Source organism: Mercenaria mercenaria, chromosome 16, assembly GCF_021730395.1.
Source record: "Mercenaria mercenaria strain notata chromosome 16, MADL_Memer_1, whole genome shotgun sequence".
Taxonomy (NCBI): domain Eukaryota; kingdom Metazoa; phylum Mollusca; class Bivalvia; order Venerida; family Veneridae; genus Mercenaria; species Mercenaria mercenaria.
Window position 1 is genome coordinate 41689218 of NC_069376.1, and position 19790 is coordinate 41709007.

At 36.3% G+C, this 19790-nt stretch overlaps 2 protein-coding genes across 2 annotated transcripts; both read left to right on the plus strand.

Moving 5' to 3' along the window:
• The first annotated feature begins 329 nt into the window (after positions 1-329).
• LOC123540737 (uncharacterized) lies at positions 330-3235 on the plus strand. The gene is made up of 4 exons (XM_045325985.2): positions 330-1120; positions 1615-1816; positions 2074-2418; positions 2793-3235. Exons 1-4 carry the CDS (start codon positions 941-943, stop codon positions 3062-3064), a joined length of 999 nt encoding a protein of 332 aa, XP_045181920.1. The 5' UTR covers positions 330-940; the 3' UTR covers positions 3065-3235.
• A 478-nt stretch (positions 3236-3713) lies between these two features.
• LOC123540736 (uncharacterized) lies at positions 3714-13715 on the plus strand. Its single transcript, XM_045325984.2, has 4 exons — positions 3714-3959; positions 7564-7653; positions 11658-11913; positions 12605-13715. Exons 1-4 carry the CDS (start codon positions 3765-3767, stop codon positions 13336-13338), a joined length of 1275 nt encoding a protein of 424 aa, XP_045181919.2. The 5' UTR covers positions 3714-3764; the 3' UTR covers positions 13339-13715.
• The last annotated feature ends 6075 nt before the right edge of the window (positions 13716-19790 follow it).

Here is a 19790-nt window from a genome sequence, read left to right on the forward strand (position 1 = left end):
TTATAAGGATTATGTTAATTTAATCACATTTCCAGTAATAGGATTATCATAAGGTGCTAAAATGATTGCTTAAATAAACTGTCCATTTCAATTTAAATCATAGATCTCTGTCATAATGCATGACAACATGAGGTATAACATATATGTGTGAAAATAAAAACTTGAGTCAGCTTTTTAAAGGTGGATAATCAGATTTTGGCCATGTAATGGATTTGTTCAAAAATTTAGCATCTGATCATTTACACTCTTGGTAACATGCTATTTTGAAAATACAGTCATTGCGTAAATAAACTAAAACATCCGAAAATATTGGCGAAGATTAAGTGTGCCAGGTCAATTCTTACGGACAGTATCACTGATATAATGGTAAACATTGTATTTGCCTCATATTATCATGTGCATCATGAAATGAGAATCTTACATTTTGTTAAAGGTGGCTGATATTTTTCAGTTATTATATATTCTGTTAGAAATTTTTTGTAAGGAACAAAAAGACATATTACAGAGTAAGATCACTATTGGAAATGAATAATTTATTACTTTTTATGAATTTTTAGCTCGACTATTTTGGTTAACCTTTTGCGTGCAAGTACATACAGCTATTACTAAAAGGCATATAGATTTGACACTTATTTTTTCTTTTTCTAGGTCAATTACCAACCTCACTGGGTCAAGTTCTATAACTCTTAACATGTATTTTGAGCAAATTATGCCCCCCTTTGGACTTAGAAAATCCATTAGTTGACAAAAATCTGATTAACCAGATCCCAGTCTACTCTACAAGAAGGAGTTGGTCGGCAGGATTAAGGAGGAGGTTAGTCATCATATTTATCACTCAGCCCGGGACATTGTCAAGACTGCCTTACACGATAGGGGACAGCGACCTAACCTGCCAAAAGTTGATGCGCTGAAGCGTACAGCTAACAGACATCGGGAACAGATGCGACCGCCAAATCCAAAGGACCTGGGGTTCACCATCAACCATGAGTACCTAGAAGCCCAGGATTTCATCGTCGGCGACATCCGAGTAGACTCTGCTCGCCACATCCTCCTCGCTACTCCAAAACAGCGTGAAATCCTCCGTACCACCAGAAGATGGTTCATGGACGGAACATTTAAGGTAATACTTTAAAATTAAAGAGATATTCAAAAATCAAAATATAATCATATCAGTATCTTTGGCTTGGAAATAGCATAGCAGTTAGTCTGTGGGTCATATCACAGAAGTTGTATATACAGTATTAAAATAAAGTATTGAATCCTGACACGTCCTGTTTGTTTGTGTGTCCACAACTTCATCTCAGTGTTGTTATATTTTCTGGTCCTTCGGGATCATTGATTTCAACTCATTTAGATTTGAAGATTGAATACTGCTTAAGCCGGTGCTTGGGGCAGTGTTGCATTTTCCATTACTGCTCATGAACAGACTCAATCAAACCCATTCTGCAATTTTCACTGTTTGCATTGTATTCGGTGCTTCCGAGGGATCTACTTATCAGATTTTATTCAATGTACCTTATTCTTTTTATATGGTATCAATGTCTATAATAGTCTTATTATTGTTATGGTAGTTACACAAAATATTTGCAGTGTTAGTATATATGTATTTTACAGGTTATTGATGTTCCATTCCAAGGAGGCCAGCTTATGTCCATACACGGGTTTGTTCAGTCCGATGGCGTTATGAAGCAGCTACCTTTGATGTTTGTCGTCATGTCACGCCGGCGCAAGGACGACTATGTCGCTGTGCTTCGCCAGGTCAAAGACATACTAGGTGATGTGTCTGTCCAGGGATTTGTCCTTGACTTTGAGGCTGGTAAGAAAATCTCTCACATTCAAAAATAATAGTACTGTACATGTATCATGTGTATAGAATAACTGACTCGACTTTTTGGCTGGTAAGTGTAATAATGATTTAAAAACCAAAAGTCATAAAGCTAGAAATACAACACAAGTTGTTTAAATTTGGAGTATAAGAAAATATATATAACATTTAGCCTACTATAATAATTTCTATGCAACCATATACTGATATATAACATGGGTGACTTATTCAAATAATTATTTTTACAGCTGCTTGGGGCGCAATCAGAGACGTTTTCCCGGGGTTGCAGATCAAGGGATGCACGTTCCACTGGGCACAATCTGTGTGGCGTCACGTACAATCTATTGGGCTAGGTCCAGCATACATGGAGCGCAAGTCTGTCTGGGATTGGATCCGTAAACTCCTTGTTCTACCATTCCTGCCAAGCAATCATATCGCAACAACGTTTAACAGTCTAGCAGCGCGTGCTACCAATGACCAACAAAAAGAGCTTGTCCATTACATCAGACAACAGTGGATAGAGTCCGAGTTATTTCCCATTGAGAGCTGGTGTGTCTTCAGGTACAGGATCCGCACAAACAATGACGTTGAAGGTAATAACTTAGCACTCTTAACCAGTTTAATATATTTTTTATGGCAAAGTGAAAGAAAATGATCTGTTTTAAATCTACCTCACCATAAACAAAATAACATTCAAGCATAGCAATAATTACAAACAACGATTTAAATTACATTTTAATTTTAAATGCATTGTTCTTACAGACTTAGATAATACTGATATTTTTAAGAATTAAAAACATGTATTATTAGAAAGAATTATTAGAATATAATACATCACACAAGGAATATACAAGTGAATTATAATAAAGCAATGAAGGGTTAGATCAATAATCCCTTTTGAATTAAATTCTATTTACTGTATTCAATTTCAAATACATTAATATAATTTTATATATCTCCCTTTCAGGTTGGCACAACCGTCTAAACAGTGATTGTGGGTACCGGTCTCTATCCTTCTACCGAATGGTGCCAGCTCTGCGGAAACAGGCCCTTGATACCGAGATCGACATCGATGAACTACTTGACCATGGTGTTGGAAGACAACAGCGTCGCCAAACTAGACATTGTGAGAAAGAAATATCCGAGCTTTGGGATCAGTATGAAAAAAAAGGAACTGAGTGCCACCAAATTCCTTCAAGGAATCAGCCATGTTTATGGACCAGCCGGGTATATGGCTAAGTGAAAAATATATACGACAGTAAATATCTAAGGCATGAAGTGCATGATTGCTGATTAGACACACATATAATTTACTAGGATATTATCTTTTAAATTTGTGTATTCTGATATGCATTTAAGAAAGCGAACACTTCAGATAAATTAAGAAACATATATTTGTTAGGACTGTGTATCTTTCCCAAACAATTTCAATCTATTTCATTAACATCAACAGTGGATTAATATCCACATGCCTAACTTTTAATTATCAATTACTCAGTGTAAGTGTGACAAACTCCCTCTATTTAATCAAATCAATTTCAACTTAAATAATCAATAATTATTACTGCCTACACAATAGATATCTATAGTATATAAATAAGGGAGGTGTAAAGTCCTAGGGTGTAAAGACCTGGAGGAGTAAAGTCCAAGGGTGTATTGTCCCAGAGGAGTATTGTCTCGATACCATTGAAAACGCATTTATAAAGGGCAAAAGCAAGAATTTGAAAAACATACTTAGCTAAGCAATTAGATCTACTTAATAACAATATAAACATATACCAGTACACTATAAGGTTTGTCATGCGATTTTATACAAATTGCATAAGTGGCTACATTTAACATTTGACGATAAAGTTTCAGTACCTGGATAGCTTTTCCCATTTCCAGTTACTGCCCTTTAATCAAATACGCCGTTTGCTCGAGGGCAGAATTGGCCATCATGAAGTTGGACAAAGATTCGATTAGAATATTAATGAAAGGACTTTTAGTTAATTCTTTTTCAATTTTAGAATTTGAAGAACCTGAGCTTCGTTTGCCGAAATATCCCTTGAGCTTTAAAGGGTTGTCCGAGTCGCTGAAAATCAAACGTTCAGATAACGGGGTGCCAGTGACCGAGTTCCTAAAGATATCCAAGGTTACTTAACTAAATTCAAATAATTACACGTGAAAGAAGAGTTGTCATTTACGTTTAATATTTAGTAGGCCTATTCTCAAACTATTTTGATATACTGGCTAGCGACAACCAAATCCGGACGACCACCAAACCGGACAGGCCTGTAAACGCTTTTTTTGGTCTTTAACCTTGTTAATCTGTTTACGATCAAATGGATTCTTGATTTTCAACAACAGGGCAAAGTTACAACAGTTAAATTTAAGTATTTTACAAGAAATGCTACATTTCATTTCCACTGCACTCATGAAGCATGTTTACATGTCGGGGGAAGTCGGAAATGGCGTGATGCGCATGCGCAGTATTTCCATGAGGTCCCTTCATTAAATCTAAAGGTCCCATGCAAATTTGAGGTAAGCAGACGAGACGTTTAGTAAACACTTATATCGGGGAAATACAGCTTTGATAATTTAGTGCATGACTTTTACACACTCTAAAACACATTCGTATCAAAATATTCACTTCGAAAAGTGAAATTTTAAAAGATTTGGTTAAGAGAGATACAATCAATATAGATTCAAGAGAGGTAATTCGTAGAATTCTTGGACTCGGACACTGTACGACTTCTTTCCATTGGTTGAAAATAAAGTTTAATTCAATGTTGAATGTAAATCGAAAATCAATAAAGTGACAACTCGCTGTCCAGAAACATGGTACTGTTAGACCTTAAAATAACGTGATTCGGTGGCCCATTGTGCGGGCCTCGAAAAAGTACTTGACCTATTTTAGAAGTCTTTAGTTAGGAGGAGAACCTAGCTTTGTTCACGTAAAATTTCAACCACTAGATATATCTTTTTCCCGAGTAATCGTGAAAAATATTCCAAAAGTGTCCGGTTGTAGAACGCTAGCCAGTAGGTTTTTGTAGGCATGTGATGATGACAGATGAGTCGATGTGTGTGTTGGGCTGGTGGAGGGGGGGAGGTAAAGGCATTTTGGCAATGGGTTGCATGGATAGGTATTTCGTTAGCATTTCTATCATTGTCTTAAGGTATATGGTGGTTAAAAGACTGTATTGACCATATCGACATTAAGGATAAATCCCATATTCCGGTATTTCCATAAATAGGGTCAAGGGGGCTGGCGGGATTGACCGATATAAAGACCGTGTACAATATTAGTGATTATTTTTGCCAGAAGATAAGGATTTAGGAAAGTTCTTACTTTCTCACAATGAAAATACTATTCTACGACCTCGGCAACATTTTTTTTGCAAAAATAATCCGTTTACCTTGAAAAATGCGAATAATTTCACACCTTCAGTATCGAGCCACGGAAGCGGCATTGTAGAATAAAATATAAAATTTCAAAAATATGTAGTAAATTTTGAGGATATTTTTGCTACATCTTAATTACAACAATGTTTAATGATAATCTGCAATACTTTTTTATTCATTTTCTTTGTTTAAAACTTGAAAAAAGGATAATCTAAACACTAGTGCCATGTAGCATAATGGCCGATACCCCCACCACCGTAAAACCGGGAACGGGCGTTTATTGGTGGTTAATACCGGAAAATGGGATTTTATCCATAATGTCGATATCGAGAATTAGCATAATTTGCATTGCTTAAGAAATTATTGACTACAAAATCGTATCTTAACAGTATTTATGGGGTGGTTAAGACTAAAAGGATCTTACATGCCTGCCTGTGTAAGACGGGGTTTTCCCAACCCGAGGGACAGTGTGGAATGGAAAACCAAGCGTTAGCGATGTTTTTATCCATGCTGTCCCGAGGGTAGGGAAAACAGCTGCCTTACACAGGCAGACATGTTAGATCATTTTTCTTGCCAGCTATCACATTCAAAATAGATCATGGAGACAAATGGGTTTGGGAATTTCCTGAATTTCCTATATAAAATTTATGACATCAGTACTATGTGACGTCACCTTAGTGCACGCTATTTTAGACAAGCATTTTCCCTAGGGAAAGACGGGAATATCTGTCTCCGGTGCGTGCTCGGATAAATGAACAATTTCCCCGCTGGGTAGGCAAGAATGGTTAAGGTTGCTGACTTCAAATCGCATGCCTTTCACTGATGTGGCTTTGAGCCTCAATCGTGGCTTCTTCATGTGAGGAAGCCATCCAGCTGCCTTACGGAAGGTCGGTGGTTCTACTTGGGTACCACAAGTAACACTATTTAACTCGATAGGCGATTAAACAACAGGCATTATAATAACACGACAGCTTAGCCTGAACAAACCAGACATCAGTTTTTTAACGTATTTAATGGGTGTAACACCCATGAATTTGTTTGCAGTTCAGTTTCAGTTTGGCATTCAAGTTTCCCTTGGCTGGCTTCACACTACCTTTAGCTATGTTTTGGGATGATATTTTTGTTGGTTTAAAGAATGCGTATAATGTTTTTTATATTCTTACGTTGTTTACTCCGCACTGGAAGTTGATATTTTAAATTGACACCACTTAAAAATGCACTACAGTACCATCAATATTCATTCCCAACTATTTGATTTATGCACACATTGAGTATATAATATAGTTTAACCTAGGTTTAGATACTATCATTCAATGCATGTGTACATTCAATGTGGGAGAATTAATGCCAACAATGCTCTGTTTTGTAAAGCATCCAGATGATTCAGATTTTGCTTACATTACTAAAAAGTCATTATGTGTGTTTCTGTAATTTCATATACATTTTTTATACGCTTAAAAGTTATCAGACATGTATGCGTATATGCATTATTTAATTTACGCTAGGTATGCATCTTATCTGGAGCCCTGTGTGTGTTGTTGTTGTTGTTGATATTGAGCCGAGACAATATTTGACAAATAGATTTTGGTAATAATTATTAAATGTAAAGATTCCAGGGCACTCGTTTGGCCATTTTTGGGGCCGAATATGGGTACCATTCCCCTCCTAAAATAATATGTTTTTTTCCCCTTTCTCAGAAGAAAATTCCCCTGATGATAGGTTGTTTGACACAAATAGATATTAACTCTTTCTTTTAATATTATATAGTGCCCCTATATTACTGTTGCAATATAGTCACATCAGTTAGAAATGATTGAAAACAGTATTAATAAGTGTAAAAAGTAGTTACATATACATGGCTTAAACTTGCCCTTTTAGTCTTAAAATGTCAAAAAATTCCCCTTCCTGAGGGTATGGGTACCTGTCCCCAAAAGTTGTCTAGTGCCCTGGATTCAGTGTTGTGTACAGAGAAAGTAATGAGAAATTACAAAAATCCCCTATAATTTTTGCACAATTGTGGCATACACTAAACATGATCATAAAATGTCAGATGATTTATTTCTACTTTTAAATCTTTTCACAATTATTAAATTTGTCACACCTTTAAAAAAAATTCAGTACTCTACTACATACATATAGAAAAGTGACCTTGAGTGAGCCTCTAAAGTAAGCCGCTAAAAAGTTTGTTCAAATTATGCCCACAGCACAACATCTGGCAAACATTTGCCCTTTAGAAACAGCATTTTCAGTTCAATGTGCAAGTTAAAATTTTATTGGGCAATGGAAAATATCAACTTTTTTTCAGCAGCTATACACATTATGCCCGTAAATACGAATAATTTCATCATTCACAGGTTCCTGCACCTGATGGGGATTCAGGACACGGTAGGAAAAGAAAAAGAGGTGAAGAACAACAATCCGTGGTATCTGAGCTAGAAGTTTCGGTAAATATCAGAGACAACAGTTATAATGTAGCAGTCATAGACTTGTTCATTGTATTGACTAATTCCCTACTTCCCTACAGGTAGATAACCAGAGTGCTATAGGTTTGAAGGATGTCTGTCCATCCATCCACAGGATCTGAATGCCTTGATAATTTTGTCAGTTAGAGAGATTTATTCATGAAACTCGAGGTATGGATGGGGGGTAATTGTATCATTAAAAAAGATACTATGCAGGCAATGTCAGTGTCAAGATGGGAAAAGTTACCCTAGATATACATGTAGCTCCAAAAGTGATAAATGAACAGATCTGTTGTCATTTTTCACCTCCCCCCCCCCCCCCCCCCCCCCCCCAAGCCACAACCCAGTAAGTCTTGTATTGTTCGCAAGTAACATATCTATTTTTTTGTGTGTTTTGTAAAGATAAAGTATAGTGAAAGTGGTTTTCATGATAAAAATTGAGTTATTTAGTTCAAGATTTATAACTGAGGGATTATTTCCATCTGAATGATAAATAATTATACTGTTTCAGTGCAAAATGTCCACTCTAAAATTACTTAACCACCACCCTCCACCACCCTTGTTATGCTTTGCAACCCCAACCCAATATGAAAGATTATTTTGTTTTGCATTGTCAACAAGTACTGTAACATAATTATGACAATACAGTGAAAATGAGGGGAGGGGTGGGGGGCTGGTCCCCTTTGGACTTGCATATAGTGAATAAATGACTTACTATATGCCATATACGTGTAGTTGTGAAAACAGAAATGCTGCTCAACACACAAGTTTTAATGTTTGGCAAAGTTGAAAAAGTTAAATTTTGTTTAGGACTTCCTACATTTAAGGTTTATACTGAGATAAAATATTTTTATGCTCCAGGGCATAAAGAGATTGGATTGTTCGTCTGTCAACATGATATTATCTATAGCTAACATTAATGACCAGATTTAGTTCATACTCACACTCAACAATTCTTTACCTTAACTCTCATATGATCACCTTCAAACTTAAAACCTTATTAAAAAAACATTTTTGGTCCTACAGTCCTCATAGATGACCCACTTTAGTTCATGCTCCCACTCAACAAACGTTATGGCAAGACCTACAAACTGACCTATATATAGGTGACCTTGACCCTCATGACCTTCACCTTCAATCTTTTATAAACAACAGTTTTAGTCCAGCCCTCATAATTGACCCAATTTAATTCACACTCACACTCAACAAACCTTGTAGCAAGACCTACAAACTGACCTATATAGATCATAGATGACCATGACCTTCATCTGTCTATATGAACCAGATTGCCTACAGCCCTCCTTACTGACATAGTATTACAACCAGGGGTTGGAGGGGGGGGGCATGATTTTGTGTTTTGAAAATGCAGCTCCTTGTTTGTAATATATTTTAATTTCCCAATAGGCATAAGATATTTACAGCAAATTCATCAATGACAGTTATTTCCTAACAGATATTTAATAATAATTAGCAGTGCATTGTTAATTCCTCTTCTATATTTATTATAAATGACTATATTATTGGAAATACGTGTGATAAAAAGGGCAATAAAGGAGCTTAAAATAAGTGAAAAAGAGGAGAGGGAAAAAAAGATAAAAGATATGGTATAACGAAATATTTTAGTGAAAGATGTGAATATATATCTATTTTATCAATCCAATCGTAAACATTCATTTGCAACAGGTGACCGTACAATATATTACCTTATTGGATGCACATGCATACAAAAACCCTGTATTTTTTCTGTATTTGGACGGTTCAAAAAGTACTGTGTTAAATATACAATGAAGCCCGAAATGCGTGAAAATGTTCAGAATGTAAATTGGGTGAAGTAGGCGCTCTATGCACAGAGTTTGATTGCCCACCCGCTTAGCTCAGTAGGTAGAGCATTGGTCTATGGATCGCGGGGTCATGAGTTCAATCCTCGGGCGGGGTGTATGTTTTCCGTGACTATTTGATAAACGACATTGTGTCTGAAATCATTAGTCCTCCAACTCAGATTCATGTGGGGAAGTTGGCAGTTACTTGCGGAGAACAGGTTTTTACTGGTACAGAATCCAGGAACACTGGTTAGGTTAACTGCCCGCCATTACATGACTGAAATACTGTTGAAAAATGGCATTAAACCCAAAACAAACAAAAACAGAGTTTGACTATGCATCTTGAAATCAGGAAGGCAGAAATACAATATTCAGTGAATCATTTTTAATTTAAACTAAAATAAAATAGATATAGAATAAAAAGGTTATTTAACATAGAACTTTACAATACGAGATATATTTGGACTCGTACCCAGCTGGGAAAACCATATTGGACTCGACTAGCTAGCGGCTCGTCAAAAATGGTTTTCTCAGCTCGGTACTTGTCTAAATATATCTTCGTATTTTACAGAACAGTGTTAAATAACCTAATAATATTATATACCCTTTTGAAATAAGCTCATTTGATTGGTCGAAATAAGCAATATTGATCTGCAAAAGAGATGATGACTCTTGTGATCTCACTTTTTAGCTCACTTGAGCCAAACGCTCAGGGTGAGCTATTGTAATCACTCACCGTCTGACGTCCATCGTCCGTCCGTAAACTTTTACTTCAAACAACATCTCATAAACCGCTAAGCCAATTTCATCCAAACTTCACAGGAATGTTCCTTGGATGAAGCTCTAGAAAAATTATTCAAAGAATTGAATTCCATGCAGAACTCTGGTTGCCATGGCTACCGAAAGGAAAAACTTTTAAAATCTTCTTCTCAAAAACCAGAAGCCCTAGAGCTTAGATATTGGGTGTGAAGCATTCCCTAGTGGACCTCTACCAAGTTTGTTCAAATCATGACCCCGGGGTCAAAATTGACCCCGTCCAAGGGGCCATATGATTTTACATAGGAAAATCTTAAAAAATCTTCTTCTCAAAAACCAGAAGCCCTAGAGCTTAGATATTTGACATGTAGCACAATGCCTAGTGGACCTCTATTAAAGTTGTTCAAATCCTGACCCTGGTGTCAAAATTGGCCCTGCCCCAGGGGTCACTTCATTTTACATAGATTTCTATAGGAAAATCGTCAAAAATATTTGAAAAATAAACCAGAAGGCCTAGAGCTTAGATATTTGACGTGTAGCATTGCCTAGTGGACCTCTACAAAATTTGTTCAAATCACGACCCCTGAGTCAAAATTAACCCCGCCCCAGAGTTCACTTGATTTTACATAGGAAAATCTTCAAAAAATTTCTAAAAAAAAAACAGAAGGCCTAGAGCTTAGATATTTAACATGTAGCATTGCCTAGTGGACCTCTACAAATTTATTCAAATCATGACCCCCGGGGTAAAATTGACCCCGCCTCAGTGGTAACTTAATTGTACATCGGAAAATCTTCAAAAAATTTCTAAAAATAAACCAGAAGGCCTAGAGCTAAGGTATTTGACATGTAGCATTGCCTAGAGGACCTCTACAAAATCTGTTCAAATCATGACCCCCGGTTTCAAATTGGCCCCGCCCCACGGGTAACTTGATTGTACATAGGAAAATCTTACAAAAAATGTCCAGAAATAAACTAGAAGGTCTAGAGCTTAGATATTTGGTGTGTAGCATTGCCTAGCGGATCTCTACCAAGTTTGTTCAAATCATGACCCCGGAGTCAAGCTTAAATGCAAATCTTCATAGCAACCATTTAATCAGGTGAGCAATATAGGGCCATCATGGCCCTCTTGTTCTTATATGTATGAAATATGGGCCAGTCTGATGAATGCATTTGAGAAGGGCATATAATATAACAATTATAGACTTATGTTTCGGTCAATATGTGTTTTTCCGTAAAAACACGACCTCAAAATGAGTGAGTAGCTTTATTTTAATATAATTACAATTTCGAAATTTCCTTATTGTATTATGCAGATTTTTGAGCATCTTTGACATGTTGTAGCTTTGGTTAGTGCTGTAGATTGTTGGTTATTTGTTCAAAGTTCTAAGTTTAATTAACGTTTTATTTCAGACAGATATTTTGAACGACGAAGACATAGATGTTATGATAGATAATTTGAACAGATTTATGAAAAAGAGCAATATGGATCAGCTGGAACAGGTTGTTAAACAGTCTAAAAATGTGAAAGAGCTTACAGCAGGCTTGGGAATTCATTTGGTTGCAAAGTTGGCTGAAAATGCTTCAGTAAGATATGGTCATAAAGGAGACTACAAATGTCCCTGTGGATGTGACAGTAAACTTCAACAAGATCCTGATATGTGGATAGGTAAGATACTGTGTTAGAGTTGCTTTTGTGTAGTTATTCATCCAACGATCAGTTTCAGTTCATATTTCAGAGTTGAACTTACAATTATATCTCCTCAGTTGGCATGGAAACTTCTATATTTTTTATATCCAGAAATCCTAAATATTAGCATTACACTTCTAATCTTTATTTTAAAGTGTTTCATCTACCAAAGTACCTGAAGACTTTTTTTTAATGCTTTCAAAACCTGAAATCTGGTTGTACCAGAATTTTACAAAATCTATAATCTGGCTGTTCCAGAATTATTCATAACCAGAAATCTGGCTGTTCTAGAATTATACAAGACCTGGAATCCAGCTGTTCCAGAATTATACAAAACCTGAAAACTGGCTGTTCCAGAATTATTCGCAACCTGAAGTCTTGCTGTTCCAGAATTATTCACAGCCTGAAATCTGGCTATTCTGGAATTACTCAAAACCTGAAGTCCAGCTGTTCAAGAATTATGCAAAACCTGATATCTGACAATACCTGAATTTTACCTGAAATGCTGCAACAGCAGTTCAACATTATTCTGCTCATGTTTTGTATAAAAATGTTATACAGTAATCAATACTAGACTTCTTTGCAATCTTAGGCTTTTAATTAGCACTGATTTTTCTTGTTGGAAATATAATGAATGTTGAAACTGCAAAACTTACCACATATTTTTCAGGTTCTGAAGAGCTATGGTATGGAGAACTTGACTTGATATCTGGGAATAAGGCAACTGGCGACAGTTTAGTAGCCTTCAGTGTTTCGAATGAAGTTGAGACAGAGGAAAATAATGATGATGAAGGAGTATTAACATTTGAACATATAAACAGCTCTAAAGAAGGAAATTCAACACAGGAGATGAGATATAGGGGAGAAAACGAAACATTTAAAGACAACACAGTGGACTGGTCCCAAATAAAATCCTCTCGCACAGCTACAATCATGAGGCATGTTGTTGCTCAGTCTATTGTATTTGCTTTTACTGAAAGGAACAGACATAAGAACAAAGGACGGCTTTTCCCGTCAGTTCTTCTTACACCAGCTTTCTTCCAAGTGTTTATTTACAATCCAGTCGATGATCTGTTGTTTAGATCTAACCAATTTTATTTCTCCTTTGATGAAAATGACTGCAGACCATTTTTTATTCTTTGGGTTATACTAAACCATAGAATTTTTTTGGTAGAAAAGCTGTCTAATTCTTTGAAAGTTTCGTGCTCGGGGTTTAAGAGAGTTATGGAGAGTGTTCCTGAAAAAATAAGTATTTTCAAGATGCTTGATTCATATGAACCTGAGATTTCTGTTAAAAAGTGCAGTGATTCTGGACACACTGTGTATCCACATGAAATGATTGATCATGAGTGCTACATTGAAGCAATGAAGAGATGTGCATCAGAAAGTGATTGTCAGAGGTAGTTCAGCATGTTCAGATATGAAATGAAAGTTTTTTACAGTGGAACATTTTAGTAAACCTTTTTTTGATTGGCTGGTGTTTAACATGACTATATTGTCCATAGTCATTAATATTTTAATTGTGGACACTTTAGCTCTGTCAGTTTTCAAGATATTTCAGCTTAGTTGACTCGGTATCAACTGTTTTTAGATTTGTGCAAATAACTAATAATTAACTATCAGTCTGTATCTCTAGAACACCTACATATAAAATGTATATTGAATTTTTCGTAATATTTCCTTATTGCTTGATCTTTTTACATAACTGAGTAAGTTAAGTCTAGATTTGTTTGTAAGGCATCTTTCTCGTCAAATGCTAACAATAAAAATAGAGAACTCTTGGTTGAAATTAATTATGTATGCACATTTGTCTGTCTGTCACTGTAGCTAAAGGTGGAATTTCTAATAAGTGGCATGTTTTGCAAAAAAAATAATTGGATAGTAACAGGTTAGCTAATCAGTAATAGGTTATAATATGTAAGTTATGGGTTAGTAATGGGTTAGATTGTAAGTAAGTAATGGTTATTGGTTAGTAACAGTTAAGTAAATTGATAGTAATGGTTAGAAATAGGTCATTAGTGCAATAGTACAATTTAGTAGGTTAGTTATGGGTAAGTGGTAAGTTATAAATGCGTTAGTAGTTGGTAAGTATCAATTAGTTACGGGCGAATTACAAGTTAGGTACTTAGTATTTGGTACTAATTGGTTAGAAGTGGGTAAGTACTATTTTAGTAACAGGTTACCTAGGTTGTAATAGGGTAGTTATGGATTATAAAAGATTAGATATAGGGGTAAACAGTCAGTTAGTAATGGGTTATTAATAGGTTAACAGGTAAGCTTTTTGTAGGTAATGGGCTAATAATGATGGTTAATTGGTAAGTAAAGTTTAGTAATGATTAGTATTTTTGTTGATAATAGCATATTTATTAGTAAGTATTGGTGAATGCTGGTTGACTTGCGGAGAACAGGTTTGTACTTGTACAGAATCCAGGGACACTGGTTAGGTTAATTGCCCACTGTTACATAACTGAAATACTGTTGAAAAAACAGTGTTAAACCCAAAACAAACAAAGAAATTAAGCCTTGTTATACCTTGTATACTCAGTAATACTCCATTGTGGACCGTTTCGAATCCAGATACCTTTATAACGTGTGTGCTTCCTTGTTTTGAAAAAAAAATTAAAAAATTCAGCCAACCGCAGTTATATTGCATAGAACAAGTAAATTTATTTTTGCAATGTAGATTTTTAGCTCACCTGAGCCAAAGGCTCATTGTAAGCTTTTGTGACCACTCAATGTCCGTCGTGAGGCGTGCGTCCGTCAACAATTTCTAAAAAAAAAACTTCTTCTTGAAAACCACTGAGCAGAATTAAACCAAACTTCACAGGAATGATCCTTGGGTGGCCCCCTTTCAAAATTGTTCAAAGAATTGAATTCCATACAGAACTCTGGTTGCCATGTTCAAATTATGCCCTTAGGGTGAAAAGAGGCCCAGCCCCGGGGGGTCTCAAGTTTTACATAGACTTATATAGGAAAAAACTATAAAAACCTTCTTGCCTTAAACTGCAAGGCCTAGGTTTTTGATATTTGGTATGTTTTATTGCCTTACGGTCCTCTACCATAATTGTTCAAATTATGCCCCTGGGGTGAAAAGAGGTCCTGCCCTGGGTGTCCCAAATTTAACATAGACTTATATTGTCCAAAAGTTCAAGGCCTTGGCCTTTGATATTTGGTATGTAGCATTGCCTAGTGGATCTCTAACAAGATTATGCCCCATTGGTGAAAAGAGGCCCCGCCCTGGGGGTCAGTTGTTATATGAGTTACATGTACATAGGAATAAATACTTAAAAAATTATCAGATCATATTTCTTAGACTGTTTAGTTATAATTACCTGATGAGCCCAAGTGATTAGGGGTCACTTGACCGTGACCTTGACCTACTGACCTAATTTCTTGTTTTTTAAGATACAGCCTTGATATTTGGATGACATGTACAGTTTTGCATACTGATCTTAGAACTGACTTTCAGTGACCATGAATGTGACCTACTGACCTACTTTCTAATATTTTAGCATCAGTTTGGCATTTTAAACATGTGGCTCATATTACTCAGGTGAGTGATTCTGGGTCATCATGACCCTCTTGTTTTCAAATTCAACCTGTCATACTGCCACAACCACTTAACCAGTTTGACAAAATAGGACTTATAACTGAAAGTCACAGTGACCCAGTGTTGGACTATTTTAAATCGTGCAACTTTTATAACATTTGTTTGTTTTTCTTTGTTTTGAAAAAGGAAAGGGATATTTGAGTGTTCTGGACCATACAAGGATGGGTTCTGTCACAGGCTGAAACAATTCATGTAGTTCCAGATGTATTTTATAGGCCATGTATATGAACTTCTGCTATGCAAATTTCAATTTTTATATCCAAATTCAGCCCGTTGTCCTGCCCTAACCAGTGAAACATTTCGTCAACAAATCATCTCATATTGTAGTTCATAAGGATAATACACAGATATATTTTCATTAGTTTACCTGTCACGTAGTGACAGGGTGAGCTTTTGTGATCACCCTTCATCTGTCGTTGTCTGTCGTCCATACAGAATTTCCTTGTGAACATGATAGAGACCACATTTTATATTTGATTTTAATCAAACTTGCACAAAACTTGCATGGCATAATATCTCGGTTCCTTTCGAAAACTGGACAGATCCCATCATGGGTTCCAGAGTTATAGCCCCTTAAGGGCCATATTTGGCTTGTGAACATGATGGAGACCACAATTTGCAATCAACTTTAATCAAACTTGCACACAACTTGTATTAGCATAATATCTCGGTTCCTTTCGAAAACTGGCCAGATCCCGTCATGAGTTCTAGAGTTATGGCCCCTTAAAGGTCCAAAATCTGCTATTTTGGCTTTTGCAGCCATATAGAGACTTTATTTATGATTTGATTTGATACAATCTTGCAAAATGTCTTCAGCAACAGTAAAACTTGGATTCCATAATGAATCTGTCAGATCTAATCATAGGTTCTAGAGTTACAGCCCCTGACTGACCCCTAAAAGAGCCAAAAGTTGGTAATTTTTACCTTGTGAACACGATAGATTTTGGCCTTTTCAGCCATATAGAGGTTTCATTTATGCTTTGATTTGATACAAACTTGTACAGAATGATCATCTTGATGATCTCTAGGCCTGGATCGAAACTAGGTCATGTCTGGTCAAAAACCAGGTAATCAGGTCAAATCAAAGGAAGAGCTTGTAAACAACCTTGAGGCCCCATTTATGACCCTATCTTCATGAAACTTGGTCAGAATGTATATCTTGATTGTTCCTAGGCCAAGTTTGAAACTGCGTCATATGGGATCAGAAACTAGGTCACCCAGTCAAATTAAAGGAAAGGCGTGTTAACACTATTGTTCACTTGATGTGCATGAAACTTGGTCAGAATGTTTGTCAGCATGAAATAACGTAGGAATTTTTATCTGGGTCATGTGGGATCAAAAACTAGGTCACCAGGTCAAATCAAAGAATAAGCTTATTTACACCTTAGGGGGCACATTTTTATGCCACCCGGCATCTACTGATGCGGGAGGCATATAGTGATTGTCCTGTCTGTTCGTACAAGCCAAATGGGACCGTTTCGTCTAGCATCAATACCCCTTACTAGAATGACTTGATACTAATGCAGATGTAACCTGTGACCATTCCTCATCTTCAAACATCACCTGACCTCAGTTTGACCTTGACCTCGTTTTGGACTTAGGTTGCTTTGTATGGGCCATCTCTTGGTTTACCAAATGGGATCGTTTCGTCTAGCATCAATACCCCTTACTAGAATGAATTGATACTAATGCAGATGTAACCTGTGACCATTCCTCATCTTCAAACATCACCTCACCTCAGTTTGACCTTGACCTCATTTTGGACTTAGGTTGCTTTGTATGGGCCATCTCGTGGTTAACCAAATGGGACCATTTCGTCTAGCATCAGTACCGCTTACTAGAATTACTTGATACTAATGCAGATGTAACCTTTGACCATTCCTCATCTTCAGACATCACCTGACCTCAGTTTGACCTTGACCTTGAACTTGACTTCGTTTTGGACTTAGGCTGCTTTGTATCGACAAGGCTGCCACAGGGGGCATCAAGCGTTTATTGAACGCAGCTCCTTGTTTATAAATTTTGGTCAGAATGTTTGTTATCATGAAGTCTTGGGCAAGTTCATATCTGGGACATGTGGGGTCAAAAACTAGGTCACTAGGTCAAATCAAGGAAAATGTTTGTTTACACTCGAGATGCCACATTTTTTGGTCCAATCTTACTGAAAATTGGTCAGAATATTTGTTTCCATGTAATCACTAGGTAAAACATGTTTATACTATTATTTTATGTTACACAGGGGAGTGACCTAGGGCCATCTTGGCCCTCTTATTGCAATATAGCTGCAAAAACTTTAATCACCCAGATGTGGTATTACTTAGTCAAATGGTAGTGTACCGTTTCATACATGTACCTGAAAAGGTAGGCATGAACTGTTTCAATACTTGTACCAGTATGCAATGTATTTGATGCTTGGAGAATTGTTTCAGTATGTCAAAGGTAAAGTCTTTTAAATGGCTCATAATCTAAAATACATTTGTATTAATTTCCTTTTTCAAAAGAATGAAACACACACATAAATGCTACAGAAGTTGCGTCATTCGAAACAGTCCATGTCTTAAGTTTCATGCAACATGTGATGACCGTACGGTATCATAAGACTTAATTATACCAAGCCAATGTGGCTAAAGTCTTTGTTGCTCTATTGCAATCAAAATATATCAGTGGATCACTCTTCTGTACAACCATTAGAAGTGCTTTGTTGCCGAATTAGTCTAGTGGTTAGGATAGGATGTTTGCAGAATTTGGATATAAATTGAACTTTTACATAGCAAAAGTTAATACATGATTTTACAAATATATTTAGCCTTGGTATAATTGTTTGTTTGTCAAGGAACCCTTGTTAACTGGATTCAACGCATTTGAAAATGTATTTTCTTTTTCAAAATAAAGAAGCATACACAATTCTAAGGGTAGGCGAAATCTGATTTTGACTTGCTTGTCCGTTTATGTTAATTGCTATTTTGTTCTTGTCCGTATGAAAGTTATATAGTAAATTTTGGTCAAAGTTCACTTGTCCGTACGAGCTTTGGGACAACCTGGGCAATACGGACAACTGAATTTGCCACCACTGTTAATTATTAGTCTGATACTTACAAATGTTACAAAAGTTGCATGATTTGAAAGAATCCATCCCTGTCAGGGGACAAACGAGAACTGCACAATATTAGAAGACTAACTGTGACTGAAGTTGTTTTTGCTGCATTGTAATGAAAATATGCATGTGATATACCTTCAGATTTGCCTAAGGATGTGTTTCATTGCGGAACTCATTCAATGATATGGACAGGACGATGGGCTACATTTTGGAGAGAAATTGAAACGTAATATACATGGCCTGTGAAATATAGTTGATGCTGGTTGATTCGGCCTACACACACAAATATTCTATTCCTTTTTCAAAAGAAAGAAGCACACACAAATGTTATACAAATTGAATGAGTCAGTCCAGCTCAAGCCTAAGAACCACACAGTTAGTGACTTAGTGAAACCGGGCCACTGTGTCTAAAGTGTTTGTTGCTTGTTGTAATGAAAATATATTTGTGCATTTACAACGAGAACTAAAATAAGAGGAGATTTGTCGCCGAATTGTTTCATTGGTTAGGGCCAAATTTGGATAAAATTCGAAATTTTTGATATCTTGCAAGTGTGTCTTTAAGCATTTTGTCAACTTTATGATTTTGCAGTCAGCTTGACTGAGTTTAACAACAATTGATTCATTTCATGGATTTTCTGCATTCGTTCCAAGATTATTTGGCATGAAACCATTCAGTCCTCTCTATTTCTTGCAAGATTGCTCTCATATAATGAGACCTTAGCAATGCAATCCACAAACTATGTGAAACTAATTTATACCAGACTTAAGAAAAATAAGTTCCCAAACGTTTATCGTAGAATAACCCGAGTTTTTCGTTCTTATGCGTAAGAATATATCACGAAGGCCGTAGACCTGAGTGATAAATTGTTTCGCATAAGAACGAAAAATTCGGGTTATTCTACGATAAATCACACTTGGGAACTTATTATTTCGATTCTAACACGACATACTACAGTGGAACTTCCGAAAACCGGACCTTCTGAAAACCGGAAACCTTTGAAAACCGCACTAAACTCAAGGTCCCGTTTTTTTCTGTTCTTATTTCTATATATTTTTAACCTCTGAAAACCGGAACTTCCGAATTCTGAAAACCGGACGATTTTTGAAAGACCGTTTATATTTTAACACTAAAATTGACTTCTGAAAACC

Excerpts from the sequence above, each read along its gene's own strand:
- LOC123540737 (XM_045325985.2), top strand. The coding sequence starts at position 941 with ATGCGACCGCCAAATCCAAAGGACCTGGGGTTCACCATCAACCATGAG. Across the intron at positions 1,817-2,073 it reads TGTCCTTGACTTTGAGGCTG|CTGCTTGGGGCGCAATCAGA; the intron begins GTAAGAAAATCT and ends TTATTTTTACAG. Across the intron at positions 2,419-2,792 it reads CACAAACAATGACGTTGAAG|GTTGGCACAACCGTCTAAAC; the intron begins GTAATAACTTAG and ends TCTCCCTTTCAG.
- LOC123540736 (XM_045325984.2), top strand. The coding sequence starts at position 3,765 with ATGAAGTTGGACAAAGATTCGATTAGAATATTAATGAAAGGACTTTTA. Across the intron at positions 3,960-7,563 it reads AGTTCCTAAAGATATCCAAG|GTTCCTGCACCTGATGGGGA; the intron begins GTTACTTAACTA and ends CATCATTCACAG. Across the intron at positions 7,654-11,657 it reads TATCTGAGCTAGAAGTTTCG|ACAGATATTTTGAACGACGA; the intron begins GTAAATATCAGA and ends GTTTTATTTCAG.